The following is a 23,464-nucleotide window of genomic DNA, read 5'->3' as shown; positions in this document are numbered from 1 at the left end:
AGAAAAAAAAATTAAACCTGATCCTAAAAAAACATTTTATTAACAGATATGTCAGCTCAAAAGTTGACATCTGTAAATAAAAGTCCAAAGCAATGTTCCACCTTAACAAAATGACTTTTTACAAATTCTCATAAATTTTAGAAAATCGTTGGCAATATGAATCTTGAACAGAAGTATACATTTTCCAGCATCTTTGGAATCTGATAGAATTTTAATGTATGCAAGTGATCCTTATAATCAGAATGCTTTGGTCAGTTGCAGAGGTGTTAAAAAACTGTTATTTCTATTCAGTTACCCTAATTAAAATCAATCTGTAATTACAATACATTGAGGGGGATAACAGAGTGCATGACACCTCATCTCATACATAGGTGTCACATTGGGTCACTGCAAAACAAACTTTAAACTGTATGCTGCTTAGCCCCTTAGCATCAAATTCCACAATTAGCAATCCCGTAATAATGAAGTTCAGTGTCTAATGTGCAGATCTGTTGAACCCTGTAATTGTAACACAGGTTGCTTCTCTACGCACCACAACACTCGCAAAACAGTAGCCCACCGCTTTGTGTTCAATGCTCATTGTCTGCTTCTGTGTTCAAGGCTCGGACCTTTCCAAACAAAAGAAAAGTGGATTTCAGCACAAAAGGATTGTCTGAGGACTGAAGATCGCAGGCTAAAAACAGAAGAGGATATTACTGAATAAAGGTAATCCATTTCCAAATTAATTTGAATAGCTGTGTACAACATAAACATATTGCTAATAGGAGCCAGCAAGTTTTCACCTTTTTATTTATCCGAACATTAAATGTTCTTATTAGTCCAGTTTTAATAAATCAAAAGTGTTTCATTTTACAGACCTAAAGCACTGCTAGTAACATCTAATTTAACCACTTGTGCCACTTGTATGTTTTATTTATTATTTCTGATATATTGTGTTCATTAGAAACCTGATATTGTAAAAATATAGGAGCCCATTGCTGTCTTAGTGTCTTAAAATATATGTAAACCCAGGACCAAAATCTGTTAGAAGCTGTAACTTGGTAATGTAATTTTATATCTTTATCTCCAAGAGGATCTGTTTTCCCAAATCCTTTTATTATCCCCTCCACCATGGGGTGTCTATGCTCCAAAAAGGAAATTTCAAGGGACCATTGTACATAATATAGATGGAGGTAGTGGGCAGAGCACATTGGTCAATCTCTGTATTCTGAAACTTTTGTACATTTAATCTCATGTTACATATTAAAATAAATTGAACATTATAAACCTTTTTAAAGCAAGGCTGTAATCCTCAAACTCAGACATTTCACCAACTGTCCCAGAAGAGTAACAGAAGGAACTATCTTGAGAGTTCAACTCCTCAGTAACTAAAACTGTGTTTCTCTACCTTTTAATATGGGGGAACCCTTTACGGTAGCTATCAGGTCTTAAGGAACACCTACTATGAATTCTATATCCACAACTAGTGTGGTGGTCAGTTGGATAAATGCTTCTTATATTGCTGGCCAGTGGGAAGAACGTCACCCTTACAGATAGCCAAAAGATCATTGGTGTCAGTTAAACTGATCTGAGAGGTGTTCACTGCTTATGGAACTTCTAGCAATCCCTGGAGGAACTCTGATTGAGAAACACTGGTGTAAAATATCAGTTTTGGTTATACTGGCCCTTTAGTGTTCCTTTGCATTATGTGTTTCACTAGCATTTTAATTTACTTATATTTGACAGATTACAGGTATTGACCGCAAAGTGATATTTTTACTACATGTATGTACCTTGGAATTAGCTAGAAGTTTTCTTTAGTGTTTCAGATCTTTGTGAACTTCAGAAAAGGATGAGCAATGTTTAAAAATCTTTTACATGCAACAAAATACATTTCTATCTGCATGAAAGATGCTGAAAGTCAGTGCAAAGCATCACTCTGTGGTATTATTCCTTCTCCTTTTATCACTCCATGGTATTTTTCCTTCTCCTTTTATCACTCCATTTTAATTTTACCGATTACTTGAATCTGTTTTACAATGGTGGACAAGATTCTGTACCATACCAAATACTGCATGCCATGTCTCTATAGAAACTGTTTAATTCTTGTGTTTGGGTTGTTTACTATAACTGAGATCTAAGCAGCTATGATAACAGCATTGAATCTTTTTACATATTCATATCTACACAAAAGAAGTACCTGAATCTGCTTTATTATCCTCCTGTATTCCCCTGCACAGCAGCATGAATGAAAGATTGTACAGAAACATTTGAATAAAGTCAAAATCTTGATTTACTTAAATGGTGCTATCATTCTAAAAGTATGCATGTGTTTAAAATGTATTAGCATTCTGCTGTCCATTTACAACCTGGGGCTGGTATAAACCAGGCTGTAATATTTACCTGTAGTTTGCAAAGAGATCCAGGGCTTGGCGTTAGTGTCAGATAGGAGTACTTTGATTGAACACAAATGCAGAAATTTGCATCTCGGATGATTTCATATTTCATTGCAGATGGAAGAAGGATAAAAAATTGCAGTTTTGCTTGTATGTATGTATATATATATATATATATATATATATATTTATATATATAAATATATATATATATATATATATATTTATTTATATATATATATATATATATATATAGTAACCAAAATTTGGAAAATGCGGCATATATCTAAATTAAATATATCTATGTTTTGCACTATAAAGATGGAGGGCCTCTGTAACAGACTCCTCACCCCACCCCACGGGTCCTTTGCAATGACGCGCATGGTACTGCGTCTGAGAGGACAGGGGGATGCGAGTTATTAGCTTAATTTAAAGCAATTTTTCACCCCATTACAATTCCCAGGAGTGGAAGACTTAATGACCTGAATCTTCATTCAGTCACATAAAACATGTAAAATGAGCTAATGGAATAAAAAAAAGGGCAGAAACAATGCAAAAATTGAGTTGATCCAACTAAAAGGGTGAGTTACGTACAGACAGCCAGTATCCAAAATGTAACTGTGCAGGAAAGAATAAAAGGCTTTTTATTTGGGTAATGCTATCTTATCAGCTACAAACAGAGTACCTTCATGTTATGGGCCCTCTGCTTTGGTAATTACGTTTATGGTCTTGGGTCCTAAAAATGACTCGGGGCCTTAAGGTTGCCTTATTCAGACAAATGTCTCACAAATAGTTAGTGTTAGAAAAACACACAAAGTAATAGCTGCTATCCATGGTCCTGTTGTGGAGTCACCAGAGTCTTCTTCAATGTTCCTGCTAACAGAAGTGCCATACACAGAGCTAAGCCAGCTTGGTGATATCTTGAATATATTTTGCAACATGTACCATCTCTATAAATTGTAAGAATCTATTTTAGTTGAGATACCTTTCTATGAAGCCATAAAAAGGGTGATCCGTGTACAGCAGGGGTGTCAAACTCTGGCCCTCAAGGTCCTTTTTTTTTTTTGGCCCCCCAAATAATTCTGAAAATTAACTACATCTGGCCCGCCCGACCGTGTTACTACCCGGTCTCCTCACCTCATCATTTTCGATACATGCAATACATAGACATTATTCCTGTACACCCATCATGTGACACAAAGCCTAGGCAATGATCACATGGTGCCTGACTACAAGGGGCATTGTGTTTGTTTCAATCCATTAGAGACTGCATAGTGTAATATTTAGTGTCAGACAAACTTGTGATGTGAGAGGATGAACAACACACAGGCTGCATAGATAGATAGAAATTAGTCTTTTCAAACCTAAAGTGTGTGTAGAGGGGTTTGTTTTTGTTAGTTATGGATGAAGTAGTATACTTCCTCATTTTTTTTCAGTAAATTTCAAGTTTGGCCCCCAACTTGGTCTAAGTTTTTAATTTCGGCCCTCTGTGTATTTGGGTTTGACACCCTCTTTGTAAAGACACTTGTTTGTCCCCCCACTGTGTGGTTGTATAGGTCCCTAGTCTAACATGTTCATGCAAACATTAAAGAGGAACTACACTGAAAAGAGACAAAAAAAAATCCATTTACCTTCAATACCGCAGGGCAGTCTGATCCCTCCGGGGGTGATCTGCATCGTCCCGGAGCCGGCGCTCTGGGCACCGCCAATTTCGTCTCTTCTTCCGGGTTCTTCATCCTACGTCACCGGACCTAGGCACGAGATCGGGTGACGTAGAATGGAAACAAAACTTGCTGATCTCACTGTGTATGCGTGGGATCAGAAAATGCGTTTCTTTGTGAGAAAAGACTCCTTCTGAGCATGCCCAAGATGCTCGATTGAGAATTAGGGGCGTGCCGCACCCCTTTTTTTGAGAAAAAAAAGTGTTGCACTTAAACAACAGATTTTTAAATTTCTGAGTTTAGGTAAGCTTTATGTGCAGCATTTTTGGTTCATTCATTGGCATGTCTTTCTGGCCTGGCCAATCCAGATGATAGAAGATCATAGAAGAACATGGCAATGCCACAATGAATTTGGGACAGGTGAGTGTATTTAAAAATTGTGATCAGGCAGGTAAGATTATTTTATTGCAGAAGGGACATCTTCTGACCTCCCTATAATAAAGGACCTGTCAGTTTGCTTTTTCTTATTTTTTAGCTATAGTTCCACTTTAAATAAAGACAAGTAGGCCTTAATATTTTAAAGAAGCCTTGCTGTCAGTCTATATGCATTCATGGATTTATTTTTTAAGCAATATGAGCTTCAAAACATGCATTCACATACACCTGTATCTGTAAGCACTGTGGAGCGATTCATCCTAAAATCATAGCAGTTGTTTAAGTCCACTAAAAAGGTCAATTCAGCAGTTTAACTGCTTCTACTTTACCTGTAAGCAGTTACCATGAGACGGAGCTTTCATTGCCTTTAAACATTTAAGAACCCATTGTGTGATTGGTGGTAGCTGCGCAGCAGTCTGACCTCTCCTACCCTTAAGTATTCGGTAAACAGATTGCGGTTATGAAATTGCTTAACACCTACTTCTAGTGAATCACTCCTACTAAGTTTTGCCTGCTCATGGTTTTCACTATAATAAAGCGATACTAGGAAAATGTAGACTGGGACCTCTTGTTCTTTTTATTTGGGTGTAGCATATGACTGAGCCTCCTACCCGCATGAATTCAGAGACTATAGAGAATGAGATGTTTTGCAGTGTGCCAGTTTGTTTGGTGCATCATTTTGAAGTTACAGCCTTAATTTCCTTTTTTTTAATTATTTTTTATTTTTTGTTTAGAGTAAAGAATATTTATATTGTTACAACCCGTCAACTTTTTTGTTCCGTCTGTGGCCTATTGACAAATTTACCCCTTACTGCTCACCATGTAGGCAAATGAGGAAGTGAGAGGGGAATCTTACCTCCTTAAATGGTTGTCATTTGAACAATTGTTCTTATTGGAACGTTTTATCTGTGTTTTTAAAATGTTTGGACCTCCACACACTCACAATGACCTTGACAATGGTCACCGTGATAAATAGAGATTAAATCTTCCCGGTGGGGACACCGATGGATATAAAAGCTAATAAAGGATCTAAGCCCTCACCATTATGAAAATTTCGGCTTTTGGATACAGTTTAATAGATTTAACTTTTTTTGCAGATTGTCCCGGAACCTAATATATTATTCCAGCCCCCAATGTGTTTGTTCATCCCATAGGAAGGGATTCAGCACCCAGAAGTTTGCTTTTTAGTGTGAATGTTGAACCATGTTTATATCTGATGTAGGTCTGGTTATCTTTCTGCACAGCTCAGTCCTAATTCAGGCGAGCCATAAATATCTCCATTTTCTCTCTCATTCATGGCACTATTTAAGGCTACCTAAGGGGTATTAAAAAGCATTCGATGGTATTTTTAATACACATGGGACATCCTTCGACCTCATAGTCTGTCTGTGTGCATTATAACCCCCTTATCATATGACGCAGATTAGGTCCATAATGCTTATTGGGCTATAAAACGTCCGAGACAAAGGTTAGACAGCCAAGACTTTATCCCTTCATGGCCATCATGCTAGTGACCCTGACCCCACAAGCCTTTTCTCTATTTTTCCATCTCATTTCCTTTCCAAAAAGGGGCCATAAAGACGTTAGGATAAATTGCAGAACGTAATTATAGGAGATGGCCCGTCAAGATGAATAACCTGATCATCTTTAATTTCCAGTTGACCACTTCTTCTCTTAGCAGATAACATAGACATGGTTCATTTGCTGCGTTTAATTCAATTATAAAGTAGTTAACTGATGATTTTAAAGCCTAGATCTATCTTTTTAATATTATTTCCTATAACATATTGCCTATACATTCATTTCTCAGTTATAATAAAGTACTTATTTTTTTCTTCATCATCTTCATGATACTATTCGTGAATCTTCATCATACTATTTGTTTTTAGCCTGCTCAATTTATTTTCTGGGTCATATGACAGCAGGAGAGCATGTTGGATCAATCTAAAAAATAAAAGAATGATAATTATATTGGAAGTATTTTTAAATAATTAGGATCATTGTATTTACATTGTGGAAAAGGTTTAATATTTGTAGAAGCGAAAGCTCATGGTGGTGGGTAAGATAAATACGTTGACCGGATATAATCATATGTTACAGCTCGGGAAGTGAAGGAAAATCTCCCCATTGGAAAACAAACATTCTTTTTAGAGTGGGCCCTCCGCTTTGCCCACCACAACCACGTTACACATGGCTTTATAAAATTATTGTTAATTATAAAACGTTTGCAGAAAATACACAGCAAACAAGAAATGATTGGCTCCAAACAAAAGTATAATACATAATTGTTGGCAAAGTGTATTAAAGAATAAGAAAATGCTTTAACCTAAGCTTTCAACACTTTCAGGAGACAGAAGTCTACTCTTATGTATAACTAGAACATTTTTTTATTACCTGGAGTAGTAAGGTTTTAAAAACCAAGAGACCAAGAGATAAAATTAGGCACTTTGCATACCAGTTCAGTATTAAACCCAGAATTTTTTTAGGCTTTGTGAGAAGAGTTGTAGGTGGGTGGCATCTGCAGTTTTGTGACCCAACTCCCCAAAACAGCCGGGTGGGTACTGAAAAGTGCCGGGTGGTGCACCCAGCTAAAAGGGGCTGGGGAGAACACTGCAGTCTACTGAGTCTCAGTGGAGTTGCAGCAATTTGGAGGACTGGTAGATATCTTGTCACCCATCACATCATGTATGGGCAGTTGTGGATAAAAATGTATAACTTGCTCAAGGCTCAACTGTTTTTTTTTTTTTCTACAACAGATTCCTCATCCTCAACATAACCTTTGGTATTTCTTTCTATTGTTTCCTCTGGCAAATCATACCCATTTAGTCCATCAACCACTTCCTGTCAATGCAGATAATTACTAAATCACCCTCTTACACGTGTGTAAGGCAATGCGTTTTATCCCTCAAGGACATGTGTGACTAGGCTTCTTTGTGTTTACTAGGATAAATAGTTGTTTCTGGGCCACAAACAATACGGAAGGAGAAAGGAATGATGATGAGTTTAGCCTATCGCCTCCTGCTTCAATACAACTGTGACAAATGGAAATAGAATTCTACTTCCGAATGCACAATGACTTCTCATAATAATCAATATCAGGTCTGAAAAAAAAAAGTAGCTGTATGATGAAATTGAACATCCAACAACAGCTTAATTGCTAATAATATGATATGTGTACATTTAGAATTTTTTTCCAGGGTCAACTTTTATATCTATTAGGTCTGTCCACATTGAGGGATTCGCTTGTTTTGCTTTGTACCAACCCTAGCTAGTTCTTGGTAGGATGGAGGCGTATGGTGAAGCATATGCCCCTAGGTGCAGGTAAGTGCTTGCTGCTGGGGTTATTTTTTATTATTATTAAACAGGATTTATATTTATATAGCGCCAACATATTACGCAGTTAGGCCACGTGGGCAGTTGCACTGCAATGCTGCCATATGCACCAAATACTGTATGGTCAAAATACAGTAATGAAACACAGCATCTATACCGGTTTATCTTTTTTGAAAATACCTTGTCCACTATCTCAGAACCCCAGGGAACATAAGGACCCCAGACAACAAGTAAAACCCATTAGTATACCACCTGGATGTAACAAATATAATACAAATAATGGAGCTGTTTTACCTGTCAATGAATATGTATTTCCTATTTACTGCTCTGCTGCATGTCTTGTTGGCAGGAAAGGAGACTTGACTTTCTTCAACTGCAGCAAAGTAACAATTACACGGTTAATGTTAGCAAACAAGCATTTGGCAGATTTGTAGTCTAAGTTCCATATAGAGGATTGCAAGAGACTGATTCTAAACCGAGGTATTTAAGGAAATACATTTATGAATCCTGGATTGTAAGCTCTTCTGGGCAGGGTCGTCTCCTTCTCCCGTGTTTCTGTCTGTCATTTGTAACATCTATTTTATGTACAGCGCTGTGCAATATGTTGGTGCTATAAAAAACCTGTTTTTTTAATAATAATAATAATAATAATAAATGTTTAGGTGAATGCAGAATTGCATTCATATCTGTCTGGAGTTTATCTGTTTGTCTGGAGATCTCCACTGTCCCAGTTATAATTGCCACCCATCAAATCCCATGCTGGTGGATGCTGTGTTTTTGTTATATCTATCAGCAGATGGTACAGCCAAACTAGATGGGTAGGACTCGTGGAAAAGTGGAAATAAGTAAAGATTAGTGGCCCCTATTTTTTTATTTTTGAAGCACTCTAAGCATTTGAGAATGGGCAGGTTGGATACAGAATGAAAGACTTAATTGTCCAGCATGTGTTATATTGCATATTATAACACATTATATTATATTACGTTGCATTATATATGAGGGGGTTATGCATGACGACATTGTTCAGCAGGATACCAAGTAGGCCGCGTCTCATGCTTCCGGTAATAAGGTGACATTTTGGGACCAAGATGTCCAAACCCACAAGAATAAAAGTAATCTTGGGTTTCATGCCATCCCCAATGAATCTTTTGATAATGACGCATTCTTTAACATTGACTGTCTCCATGGAGATTTATTATAGCACATATTTCTAGTGTGGATGGCACGGAGTAAGCTCCATATATTGGCATGACAACCTGGCCTTCCATCCTGACCTATTTTATCATCTACGTTCATGCCACAAGTTCCTAATTTCCCCTATTGAACTTATGAGCAAAACAAAAATGAATTCCGGTGCTGCGTATTCATCAAAAGTTTTTTTTTACCTGTAGTTTTAAAAATAGCAACTGGTTGGGAGAATTTTCTTCCACAAAGAAAAATGACAGCTTGGTTTGGTTATTCTGCTATTTTTACCTGTGAACATTCTTTATTAAAGCACACTTTTAATATAAGCTTAGAAGTGGGAGCCTAAGAAATAAATCAAGCCGGTCAGTTTGTTCTTTGCTTCAAGCGAATATTAATTTTTGAAACCACCTTCTACCATGCTGCTATTTTCATATTTCATATATATAGTTTCTGCACTATCCTCCAATCTTCCTAGCTGCTACAATGAATGTTTTATTAAAAACAAATATATTTCTGCACTGCCTGTGCTCATATACTGAGATATTAAAAAAAAATAATACAATTTAAAACGATCAATAGAACTATGCACATCCATGTTCATACAATAAAAATGTGATCATTCCAATTCAAATGTGTCATTGCAAGACTGGCAGAAAGAAACAAGCATTGGGAACCATTATACATTGGGAGGACCAGTCATCAATGGAGTGGCATTCAGCGGAAGAATGGCTAAAACTTAACACGCTTTTGTCTTAAGACTCATTTTTATTTAGAGTTCCTAAATGGAACCAATATTTCTGTAAAGGTACTTGATGCTTATTTTTGCAACTTCTACTGTGAAGGAGTTCTCATTCCTTGTTAACAAATTCACCCAACATGTTTGGTTGTTAGTATACAGGATTATTTATTGTCAAACTTCACTTGGCATACATCATTGTAACAACATCAACAACTAGCAGTGTACAGGATAATTAACCGGATACACCCACGGCGCTCTAAGGCCCACCGTCTGCTTTCAGATTACAGACTTTTCCAGAGATGCATTGTAAACCGCTGACTGCCACTGGGCTATTTGCAGCTCAAGTATAGGTCCCATGGAAGTCAAGAGCTCTCACTGACGTTGACTCGAAGTAGGTCATTATCCATCAGGGGATATGGCTCGCTAATTCTTCAAGTGTAGGATGATATTAGTAACCTTTAATTTTGTCCATGCTTTACTAATTGCACTAGGAAATTCAACTTCAGACTTCTATCTTTACTTTGAGTTTTAATTCAGTTAAGTGAGCAGTGTTTGTATCCAAATGGCTACATAAAATGAAACCATTTAAAAATGTACACACACCCACGCACTACCATCCTCGCGGTCATGTGTCTCCTCTGCCTTTAGTTCTTTGATCTGTTGACCTGAAACTTCCCATAACACTGCGTCACAAAAAATAAATATTGTCTGCCTCTTGGTCTAATCCATTTGTCTTATACTAAATCAAGTCTAGGGAATCCAAATCTGAAGTCCAATTCTACCTAGGACTTTAGGATCTTAAGGTAATTAGATGTATAGACACGATTAGCTACATTTTCTCGTTCCGCAGTTATCATGTAATCTCTAAACATAACTAACTTTTGCCTCATAGTTCCATGACATTACAAAAACATAGTTTTGTGTTTCAACAACATATACAATTATTCATAATTCACCTTGTTCAACACACATGTATACTTCAGAAGTGTTTCAGGCACTTGTATTGCATTTGGGGCTTTCCGCTGTCCCCCGCAGCAGTAGTCGCCCATCATGTTGGGCCTTGATCGTCGCCCATCAAGGCACCGGCCTTGATATCTTGTTTCCATAATTGAAACGTCCTGGTGGAATCTCTCTCCTTGTTCATCACTGGCATCACCCAAATTTTGTGGGAAGAAGCCAGATGGGAATCTAATAAATTAATTTTGTGACATTCAGCAGTCAAGTTGATGGTATGCTGTTAGCATGTTGTTCATGAGTTCAGCATGGTTTTCAGCTCGCTGGTTGCCCAGAATGTTTTGTGCAATTAGCACAAATGAATCCCAAGCAGAAAGTTCAAGTGGGTTGAGTTTGTCTCTGAATGTGGCATCACGCATCAAATTGCAGATTTGGGGACGAACAAAAATGCCTGATTTCGGTTTAGCGTCTGTTATAACTTTTCCAAACTTTTCCTGCAGATACTGAAAACCCATACCATCACGATCCATTGCAACAACAAAGTTTTTCATTAATCCAAATTTATTATGAAGTGGCGGAAGGTAAACTTTCTGTGGATCAATGAGTGATTTATACTTCATGTTGTACTGGCCAACAGTATGTACAGGTCTGGGTGGCCATTCTTTCACTTTGTAATGGTTGCTGTCAAGACTGTTTCACAGGCACAGAAAGCACATATATTTTGTATATCCCAATTGCAGACCAAGAAGGAGTGCCATCACCTGCAGGTCATCAAAAACGTTCCACTTGTATTTTGAATAGTTAATCAATTTCAGAATGACCTCCATGGATTCCTTTGTCTCCTTCATTCCCTTGGCATGAGCAAGGGGAACAGAAGGTTTATCGTTACCTTTATACAGCAATGCAGCTTTCAAACTTTCTTTGCTCGAGTCTATGAACAATCTACACTGCTCCAACATGTATTCGCAACCTAACTCCATCATCAGACCACTCACGTTGGTACAGAAGCAAATGTCGTTTTCCAGCTTGTAATAACCTGAAAACTTTGTGTGGCGATTACGAAAGTGTCAAGTTGTCATTCCTTTTTGTAGCAAATTCCACTCCTTTAATCTGGAGGCGAACAGTTCAGAATTCTCTTTTGACAAAGACAGGTCTCTTAAGGTGCGTACACACTTCCAATTTTTATCGTTCCAATCGAACGACGAACGATCGATTGGGCAAAAAATCGTTCGTAAAAAAGTAACCAACGATGCCGACGAACAAGGAAACTCGTTGGAAACGAACGACCGGACCGGCGGATCGGATTGGACGACGATCGTTGAACATCGTTCGTGTGTACGGTCGTTTGTTGATCGTCCATGATCTGAGTATGCGTAATGAACGAACGTTCGTTCACTTTCCTGTCGTGCACATAGTTCCTCTATCGCTCAAACGATCGTATCTATTGTGTGTACAATATCTACGAACGATCGTGTCGTTATCTCTATGTGCAGGATCGGTGCTATACGATCGTTCGTATATATCGTGCAGGATCGTTCGTCGTTCGTTTTCCAACGATAATAATTGGAAGTGTGTACGTAGCTTAAGTAGATCATCTAAATCTGATTGTCCTATAAAATGTGGCTTACCCTCTTCAAATTGTGGTTCAGAACATTCATTAACATTGATATCATCCTTTTCCTCATCCGACATATCACTGTCATGTGGCACTGGCTTCAGAGCAAATTCACAATCAGGATAGACAATTTTTGACTTAGTCTTTGAAAACCTGGCAATTTTACTCATACAGAAGTAGCAGTCCGAGTGATGGTCTTTTGGCTCATGCCAAACCGTAGGCACAGCAAAAGGTGTTTTATTCCTTTTCCCATTCAACTATTGTGTTAGGCCAATGTAACACACCTAACCGCAGAAACGAGGTGCCCAGCTTTTATCCCGATCTCTAATTTCACATCCAAAGTAATACTTGTAAGCAAATCTCACCCTCTTGGTTAGGGCGTTGATCACACAGGGTATATTTGCCACAAATGTAGCCAAAGATGTCCGGTTTAATAACACAGCTGCAGCTACTTATCTTTAGCTCAAAACAGACTCACTATGCCCTAGCTGTACTATCCAATAAGATGTTTCGCACTAGGGACAAGCCCTTGGTCCATCTCGCCTTATATACCTATTTCTGACGACTTTCAGACGTGCCCAGCCGCTGCTGGAACATACATGCCACCAGGGGGCGTGATTCAGCTGAGGCAGCAGCAGGCATAGTGGTAGCTGCAACTGTTATCATGTTCCCATGTAAACATACATTACCCAATTACCGACCATTTTAACAGCTATAACAAGCCTATACCAAAAATCTGCACGTTATAGGCAAATTCTGAGTTTATATTTGGAATCTGCACACATGCAAATGTGCTATTGTTATGTTTTATTGTTATGTGTTATTCCCAGTAGCAAAATCCTTTTTGTGCAGTGATAATTAGCTGGGACATGGACAGCAATAAAAACCTGACAAATGCTAACCCTACCCCATAAAACCTAAGAAAAAATGATCTTTGTATAAACTGAAATTTTAAAAGTGAGTAAAGCCGCATACACACCTTCAATTTTTGTCGTTGGAAAGGATCTTTCACAATCCTTTCCAACGCCAAAAGACTGCACGATGCATGAATGAGTGATGTACATACAGCTCCATTCTGCTTTATGGGGAGGATAGGGGGAGAACGACAGAGCGGCACCCTGCTGCGCACTTTCCCCCTTCCCTTACATTACGACCCTTAGTCGTCCATCGTCTGTGGATCCACCAGGACGGTCGTTAGGACGATGGACACACGCCCGATATTGACCCTAAGCCGATTTTTGGGCGAGAACCATTGAACTTGTGTACGTAGCTTAACTCTGGGCAACAAATTTAATTAGGAGATTGTCCATTGTATTCCCTTCCATAACTGATTCTTTATCTCTTGTTACAGATTGGTTTGACACAATGGGATTGCTGCTGTTGATCACGCTGTTGAGCCTCTCTGCCCCAAGAGGAATTTGTTCGGATTGTGTGTCTTGGTGCTTCTCCTGTGCCATGCAGCTACGCTTTACCAATACCCACTTCAATCCACTGGTAAGTTCCTCACTTTAGGGTAAATGCAAAAATAGAGGGTAAACTTTATGATATGGCAAGATTATTGCAGACATTGTCTTAACTAATTGGAATTCTAACAGTGCAAATGATATTGCACAGGCAGTTTTGTAAATTGAGATAAATGTGTACATGTATTGGTGAATTTGGTACTTTTGTATTGCCTAGGGACAGTCAGAAAATGCTTCTCTGCCTTCCCTTGCTTTTGGAGATCCATGGACAGCCCAAGTTTTGACATCTGATTCCAAATAAATACTTTTAAGACTTAATTTGGTATTTCCCAATTGGTTGGCTTGGATTGAGGATGTCTTGTTGGCCATGATAATCATACAGCTTGCAGTGGTAATCTTCTTGGTTCAGGTTTAAAATAGTGTTGGGTAATCGAATTACCTCTGGCACCAAGAATAATCTGATTTCTAGGAGTGAGGTTGTTTTTTTCTTTGGGGCATTTTTATTTGTATATCTAAGGGTTCTTGCTGTCACATGGAAGGATGTCTACATACTTCAGGTCATCATTCCCTAGCAGATAAGGACTATGGTTAACCATGTACATTCTCTTACAGGTCTGCTCTTTACAGTGTGAAGGGTCCCTGTCATCTCTTACAGAGTGGGAAAGATGTGAAAAGATACTTTCCCCTTGGGGTACTATTCTGGAAGTCTCCAAAAGGGAACAGGAGCATGTACCCACCCCTGCAGATCTTCAAGAGGTGCCAGAAAAGCGTTACGGAGGGTTTATCAAAAAATTGGATAAGAACAAATTTTTCTTCAGCTCCCCAAAACGGGAGAGCAGCGTCTTCCGAGGTGATGATGACAAGGCCTATGGCAATCTTCTGCACAAGTTTGGAGAGAGGGAAGTCTTGGATATAGCTGACCCAGAGCAGGAGACTGAGATTAGTGATGAGTCAGAGGAACACAACCAGGCATGGAGCACAAAGGATGAGAAAAAGCGTTATGGAGGGTTCCTACGCAAGTACCCCAAGAGAAGCATGGAGAATTTCCAAGTTGAGGACTTGAAGAGGAGGTTCCTGGATCCAGACCAAGGTTTAGAGGAAGTGGAGACAGAGCAGGGGGTAGAAACAGAGCATGGAGTGGCAGATCTTCAGAAACGCTATGGTGGGTTCATGCGCAGAATCCGACCCAAATTAAAGTGGGACAATCAGAAGAGGTATGGCGGATTTCTAAGACGCCAGTTTAAGGTCATAGCTAGATCTGAGGAAGAGCCCAGCACCTTTTCAGGGGAGTTGTCTGATCTTTAAGATAGTCGTGTGTGCTGAAGGTATCCGGGAGCTGGTGGAAGAGGCAAACCTATCTCAGATCCCCAAATATTGCACCCTTCACTTCCCATTGCTTCAATTAACGTGGGCCTGTATACAGCCAAGGTAGGCATTCTGGGGGCTAGATTGGTTATGAGGCCCATCCGTTTACTTGAGTCCCTAGTTTATAAGCCACATTCCAATCATCTCACAAATTGACTGCCTCTGTTGTCTATAAAAATATGAGAAATGTTGGCTGCCACTGCTGTTTTTATTCTTTTTTAAAATGCAAGCCACTTGTCTGTCATGTTTGATCCAGTGGTGTCAATACTGGAATAAGTATACAACCAGACTTTCTTGGCCACATGCTTGACAATGAAAAAAAATTAAACCCAAGAGTTCAGTAACGGCATCCTTTAGATTTCCCTTGGGTTTTCCATTAGGAATAATTTTTATCCTGTTGCCCAAAGAATGCTAAATATTTTTGCAGCCTGCCCAAAAAAAAAGATATTTATTTAGTAAGGTGTATTAAACTTAGTGTTAGCAATCCTATAGACATGTGAAAAAGTATGTACACCCCATGGAAATTTACAAATAAAAACAAGGAACCAGATATTTATTCAAACAGTGCCTACAAAAAGACATAAAACATAAAAGAAGGAAAATGTAACTTTTCAACAAAAAATATCTCCTATGTATGTGATGGTGTATTATGGAAAAAGTAAGCACTCTTGGTCTCATAAATAGGTTTTGTCCCTTTTCAACAAAAATCTTGTGTCCTCTCAGTATAACTTCCTTTTAATAATGTTTTCAGATACATTTGTGTATTTCCTTCCATTACAAAAACCCCTAAATATTTCATTTTTTTTCTAGTCATCCCTTTGTTGATTTACTAGTGTGCCTCAGATCATTATTGTGTTGAAAGATCCATTTCTTTTTCATCAGCTGGCCTCATAAAACACACTTTGATATAATACAGAATTCATTGCAGAGTTTTTGACCTAGATCCCGACAAAGCAAGGCAACCCAAACTATCCTTTCCACCACCATTCTTCAGTGTTGCTCTTGAGTTTTTCTCTTGAAGTTCTGTTTCTGTGGGCATACATCTCTATGATCCATTAGACGGAACATTGTGTCAGATAACGACCTTACTATTGTTTCCATTGGAAGCTGCAATCTTGATTGATGTTTTTTAGACGGCAATGCTTTTTTTGACACATCTTTCAAAGTATAAATGCATGCACCTTGCATGCACCAACTGTTACAAATTTCCTGCAGATGCTGCAATATTTGGAGTTTTAGAAGACTTAGCATCAACCTAGCAGCTTTGGGTTGAATTTGCTGCAGCCAGTCCCAGGACAAATACAAAGTAATTTGAAATTCATTTTTTTTTTTCAAAGTGGAATGACATTGTCTTGTCTTTTCAAATGTTTTATGCAGTCCTTGTAAATCCCTTTTAAGACTCGACCATAATCAACCTTTTCTCTGAGGGTCTTGGGGAGCTATTTTGATATCGGCTTGATTATACCACAAATATCAATAAAATAGAACATCAATCCCACAATATTAGAGATAAACATTTAACAGCTTCCACCATCCTGCTCTCTAAAGCAGGATTATTGGTACCCAATCTGGAATTTTTTCTTCTGGTTTCATGGATTTTTAAGGTTTGCATTTGACAAATGTGCATTTTGATTATTATAAATTATGAGAATGAGGACACCATAACAATTGTCTCCTTTGTTCGGGCACACCACCTTTATTTGTAGGCACTGCTTGAATGAATATCAAATGTTTTCTTCACTAATATCCATTCAGTGTATTTACATTTTACCTAACTTTCTCTGTAGGTATTTGAAAATAATTTTCCAATAGTCTAACTTTTTTCTCCCTATGAACAGCTAACTTTATTGTACTTTTGCTACAGACAGGTAGATGCAGCCGCCATAAATTTAGTAAAAAAAACTAAAATCCGTTTTGACAGTTGTATCTGTTTTCATGGTCCACTTACCAGAACATAGGAGATGCTTAATAAAGAAAGTCTTTTTTTATCTTATTGCCTTTTCCACCACCTCCCACGCAACCCTCCTCTCCCATCCTTTTCACCCTCTTAGACTCCAATGGATGAAATTGTACAGCTGTTTTTCACTTTCTGTATACTGCTACAAGACACTATCTTCTTTTTATTTATTTTTTTCTTTGTACAGTTAATGAACCAATGCTGTCATAACTGCTTATGTAAGCAGCTGCATTCTGTGAATCACCCTAGACAAAATATCTCTAGTCCAGCAAGTCGTTGTAGCTATGTGAAGAAATAAATGACTTTATTGCTCCTAATAAATTGCCTTGTGTTCAGTCATCTTCTGTGTCTGAATTTTGTGCAATCTTATCCAGAGTCTGGACTTACCATCTGTGGGTCAAGCTGAGGTTGTGGTATTGCTTGCAGAGCACCATGTAGGGACCAGGTAGGGTTTATGTGCACTAAAAAGTACTGGTATACATCTTAAAGCAATAAAAGTAAATTAATTTGCAGAAAATAGAGAAGTGGTTTTACTTTATTAAGCTAAGATGTCCCAAAGATTTATTCTCTTGCTGTCTGTCTACAGAGATTAATTGGCAACGATGGAGGAAAGTCAGCTAAGCAGGAATGAAATCAATAAATGGAGTTTTGATTGGTTGCTGAGAATTAATACACAATATGGACTTTGTAAAGCTCTGCATAACATGACAGCTCTATATAAACACAAGTTAGTAATTATAAACTTGTTTAAGGCCTTTTGCATAATTTACATTTCAAGCTCTATTTGCATTTTGGTAGCTGAAAGTTTTTTTTCTTGTTGTAAATATTATTATAAAGAATATGGAAAGGGTTGCAGAATATTAAAATATTATTGAAGATTTCATGACCATTGCGAGCAACGGGAGACCAAGAGGAGGCAGTTGTTCGTATTCTTTATAGGTTTTCTAGGCAAAAAAAAATGTTCAATAAGGACATAAACTTGTATGGAAGAAACATTAAATCGTGGTAAGATCTGAGCTAATGTTCTTGTTCGGTTGCTCAGAAGATGGACAGCCAGTCAACAAGTGTTAAGAATGTCAGCACTAGCACCCTAGGTATATTTTCTCATGCCAGAACTCCATGAACTGCAAATAGCTCCTGGCTATCCTCTGTCAGCCGTAGGTGCAAGGCTTTGGCTCCCTGGGGATAAATTATTAAACAATAAAACTAAGCTGCACAGCAAGCCAACTGTTTGGTAGCAAGACATGACGCTAAGAGCAACTTACAACCCAATAAAATTTATTTTTAAAATGAGGATTTAGGAGATATGCAGATTTCAGAGATTACCAGGTTTCCATGTAACTTTACTGGAAATATTAGGCAGTAGTGCATGCATATTTTATATCACTGGGTTCATATGTCTGTGCTTTTTACCTTGTATTGTGACGTGATGTAATTTGGTGTGCAGATTTGTACAATCATAAGTGATGGTGTAGTGACATTAATATTCTGTACCCTTTGCACCTATTTTGTAATCTAAGGTAAAAATTAATGAACCCCAAACCATGCATATTTGATTCAGATAGGTAGTGAGAACAACAGGCATCTTGGACTACCGCCCCCTGCAGTTGTCACCTTGACAAGCTGCAATTGCACAGGTTCCTAATGAACTGGAGCTGTAGCATTTTATTGTGAGCTTGAACTATACTGTATTACTCATTCACTATATATTTAGGGCAGCACGGTGGCTCAGTGGTTAGCACTCTGGCCTTTGCAGCACTGGGTCTCAGGTTCAAATCTGGGCCAGGACACTATCTGCATGGAGTTTGCATGGTTTTTCTCTGGGTACTCCAGTTTCCTCCCACATCCCAAAAACATGCAGTTAGGTTTATTGGCTTCCCCCCAAAATTTACCTTAGACTGTATTAAAGACATATGACTATGGTAGGTACATTAGATTGTGAGCTCCATTGAGGGACAGCCATTGACATGACTTTGAACTCTGTGCAGTGCTACGTAATATGTTGGTGCGATATAAATACTGTATAATAATAATTTGTAGCATCTTGACCACAGGCTCAGTTTGAGCAACTGGTAACCTCACTACCCATCTGAACTTAGCGGGGTTTTTTTTCATAAATACCTCTACAGTAATCTTTTTAACCTTGAGAATTGCTGGAAAGAAGTGATCCTTAGATTTATAGAAGTGGGATAACGTCTCTTGTTTGGGGTCTAATTATATAGCACTACCATCTTCTCTTTATAGGCTTATGCATTTCTGTTCTTGTTTGATTACTAGTTGGTATCTGGTTCCTGTTCCTCTAGCTGGAGCATGTTTACCAAAAAGCCATCTACCTAATTCTAATAGTTTGATTTGTCTTTCTGCTTATTATACGTTGTTGGCAGAGTATGTACCAAAGCTACAAGGTCATAATGGAACCAAAGGAACAATAATAATTAAAAAAAGAAACTGTGTACTAAAATTGAAACTCCTTTTGGAGATCCTTCCTAAAAACTGGGCAGTTCATAAACTTTGTGCCAAGCACTTGTGCAAAAATGGCCCATGCTAAGCCTTTTTTTTATCATAATAACCTAAATCACTGCACAGAATATAACAGCCTGCTGAGCTAACATGTAGGAATATATGCTTGATAGCTTATTCCACCCATTGTATATTCTATGTAATAAAAAACAATGTAGAACATTAGGACATTGAGCTACAAAGCATCATGTTTGTCAAGGAATTAGAGGCTCTATGCAGCCATAATACTAAACTTTTTTTTTTGTGCCATTTTAAGTTGCTGTTGAGTTCTAATGATATTTCTTAGCATTCTGCTGATCTGGTATATTGATTAGTTACTGCTGTAATTACTTCAGCTTTAATAAACGTTATATAACCTCTTGGCTCTCAACAGGAACTGCCGCATACATAATTACATTGAGTCATAATTCAAGTTTGCTTGTTTTGCTTGCTATATATTTTCATTATTTATTTTTTAAAGGGTCAATTCAACCAGAAACCCAATATTTTTGTTCAGGTTGATCTCCTCCTTAAAACAATTTATTGCATTGCTTGTTTTTTTTTATATTAGGGAATGTAATATCATTTTACTATGATAAGCTCAGAATTGTTAACTTTATGTTTTTTTGGCATCAGAATCTATAAATGTACCTTTTTTTGTACACAAGGTTTTGGCAAAAGTTTTACTTAGGATGCAACAAAGAATTGTCTTATGTAGGGAGCCCCCCGTTGCCATTTTTTAGAAAGTTTTGAGGTCTGCCTTTTGATTTTCTGAGAAATGCTCCCTTCCTGTCCAAGTGACTCCACCACCCCCGTCATCATCAAGCAACGTTCAACCTTTTCATATTATACACTTAAAGCATTTAGATGGTTCCCATTCACAAACAAGGTTAAACACAATGTATACATGTGTACATTCTATACCTTAGCTTGTCTATTTGTTCTTGTGTTACCAAGGGAACAATAATGAAAAAGAATCATCATCATCATACTTCCTCATCTTTCTATAAGCTGCGGAGAGAATATAATGAATATTGGTACAGACAAGCAATAACGATGATGTAAAGGGATACAAGGCCAAGTGCTCCCTGTACAGCTTAACTGTATGGGATCAGAAAGGAAAATGCATTTTATTGCCAAAAACATTACACAAAATCTATTCCCTGAATATTAGTGAAACCCAATATTATTTTGATTTGGGCATTTATATAATGCTTCTAAGGCCTGAAGCCTAGGCACAAAAGTCACCTGGCCCACAGATCATTTATCATTTTAAAGCAATGGGACTGTGGTGCATTTTATTCAATGCACATGCATTTCTGCTTGCATTTAAATACACTGCACTTGGGTGCTGAATCATTTGAATCATGCAATCAGTTTATGCTGCGTTTTTATTCCGTTTCTATTGTTTAGGGTGATAATTGCAATTATGGCAACCCAATGCACCAAGGCACGTGCTGTGCTTTGTATATAAAACATTTACACAACAGATTAATGTTGGTATACTATTAGGCTTTTATGTTATGTATAAATTAAATAAATTTTTTAACTGGCAGTGAGGTTGTGGTTTGGTAACCGCTTCTTCATGCCTGTGAGCTGCTGGCTTGGGATGCTTCATGTAGTTTTTACCTGTGGCAGCCCCATAGGAAGGGAATAAGTGGTACAGTACCACTCCCCATCACCACCCGTTAGATCTGCAGATAAAGTTCCTTAAAAAAAAAAAAAACAACCCTTAGGTGAAAGGGGTGATCCTCCTCCTGCCGGCACCAACGTCACTGGAAAACCCCGCAGATTTGCACTAAGCCCTGCAGGCCCCCGCATAAAGCCAGACCCTGGAAGTTAAAGTTGCCTTTATTAACCGCATGAGACTAAATTGAGTCGAGGAAAGACAGGGAGGCCCGCAATGAAGAAGAGCTGGGGGAGGATCTCTTGGAATTGGTACTCCAAAAAGAGCCGTGAGTAGGCGGTAAATTTTGGTCCAAAAGACGTGAGCTACGGGACACTTCACTACGGGATTACAACCACGAAAGCACAGGAGAATGTTCGGAGCACACCTAGATAAACAAGACGGAACAAGGTACTATCTGGAGAGTATTTTAAAACATGATTCTTGTGCATCTGGATTAGTTGAGCAACTTTTACAGGAGTGCCAAATTTGGGACCAAACATTCAAGTCCAGTGCATAACCCAAATTCCTTTCCCATTTAAGATTATAAGAATGAGGAGAAGTAATTTTAGAAAGAAGGAGGAACGAATAAAGCAAAGAAATAACACCTTTCTCACGGGGAGTGGAGTAGCAAAGACGTTGAAAAGGAGACGACACAGGGGGACTGTGAGATATACTTGTAATAAGGTGCCTAATCTGTACATATCGAAAAAACACTGTGGTGGGGATAGAATAACTATCTTGAAGGTGGAAAAAGGGAAACCCCCAATCAGGAATAAATCCTATACACATGGGTCAGGCCACAAATGGTCCAAGGGGCAAAAACAACGCTTAGGTGAAAGTGACCAAAGCCACTGGGAAAAGTGCAGGTTCACCTTATCCTGTTTCAGGTCTAATCTGCCTTTAACTATTATAGTGTTTTTTTTTAGATAAAGTTTATGCAATTTGGATCTATTGTGTTGCATAGGGAGTCCAACAATTTTGGGGTGACAACTCTCTCTGGAATGTGCTTTGTCACTCTATCGCACACACCCCTGCTGCAATCTACTAGATTGTAAGCTCTTCGGGGCAGGGTCCTCTCCTCCTGTATCACTGTCTGTATTAGTCTGTCATTTGCAATCCCTATTTATTGTACAGCAATGCGTAATATGTTGGCGCTATATAAATCCTGTTTATTAATAATAATAATAATCTGCAAGCGGCTGTGATGACATTGTGCAGGTGTGGTTCACTGACATCACGACTGGGAACCCCGTGCAGAGCAATGAAGTGCAACCAATGCTGGGGAAAATCGATGTAGGTCTGAGTAGGGGTGTATGTGAGGCAAAAAGGGTACAAACGGTGTAAAATTGGAAACAAAGACTTGATATTTGTTTGATAACCAGTGCTTTAATACAGTGGTCGCCAAGCAGTGGTCCACAGAAAAATGTGGACATTATTTGCAATTTTTATGTTTTATTGATAATAAAATAAAAATAATACTCTAATAAATTCTTATAATTCGAATGACAATTTTCATCTTTATAATGCACAAAATTCACAGAAAAACAAGGGAGCCGCAGCATGACGTCAGTGTAGTATTAAGTTGTATGAGACAACCGTTGCCGGGCTGTACGCTTCAGTATTTTTTCCACCATTACAACAGTCACCCCGCTCCGCGAGTACTGATTCTCATTTGATTGTTTGATTTTTTTATGCGCTCAGATGCGCTTTTAGGTAAGTATGACCTTAGCTGTGTATTTTCTTTAACTGTTATATTTAATGGCATCAAATTGTTTTTTGTAAAATAAATTTTTATTGGAATTACAATGTAAACATGGCATTAGGTCAGGTAAGACTGAATAAACAATTCATGAAATAAATTGAAAATGATAAAGAGGTACAAAGAGGTATCACTCTAAGCAAAAAAAAAAATACTTTGTGCATCTAATGTTTGGGAGGAAAAGGCCAAACCGTAGGGGACAAATACATTGGGAAGGAAGGAATGGCCTACTTTAAGGAAAATGGGAAAGGATAGAGAAGGGAAAGGGAGAGGGCAGGGGATGAAGGGTGTATAGAAGAAAAGAATAAAATGGAAATTTATTTTACGTTTTAGGCTTTAATTCTCAAACTCACCAAAACATGTCTAATAGTTAATAAATTTATTAATAAACTTTAACAAAAAAACAAAATCTTAAAATATATATATATATATATATATATATATATATATATATA

General features: G+C 38.0%; 1 protein-coding gene across 3 annotated transcripts in view; it reads left to right on the top strand.

The window, feature by feature from the left end:
- Positions 1 to 17,417, top strand: part of PDYN (prodynorphin) — a 30,987-nt gene extending 13,570 nt beyond the window's left edge. For all 3 annotated transcript variants that reach the window (XM_072414317.1, XM_072414318.1, XM_072414315.1), the window contains 3 exons: positions 601 to 705; positions 13,649 to 13,791; positions 14,373 to 17,417. In XM_072414317.1, coding sequence (XP_072270418.1) covers positions 13,663 to 13,791; positions 14,373 to 15,065 — 822 coding nt within the window. In that variant the 5' untranslated portion in view covers positions 601 to 705; positions 13,649 to 13,662 and the 3' untranslated portion in view covers positions 15,066 to 17,417. The remainder of the gene's footprint in view (positions 1 to 600; positions 706 to 13,648; positions 13,792 to 14,372) is intronic.
- Positions 17,418 to 23,464: the final 6,047 nt, after the last annotated feature.

Source organism: Pyxicephalus adspersus, chromosome 6 (assembly GCF_032062135.1).
Source record: "Pyxicephalus adspersus chromosome 6, UCB_Pads_2.0, whole genome shotgun sequence".
Classification (NCBI taxonomy): domain Eukaryota; kingdom Metazoa; phylum Chordata; class Amphibia; order Anura; family Pyxicephalidae; genus Pyxicephalus; species Pyxicephalus adspersus.
Note: the sequence above shows the minus strand (reverse complement) of the source record. Positions and strands in the feature narration are given on the sequence as shown.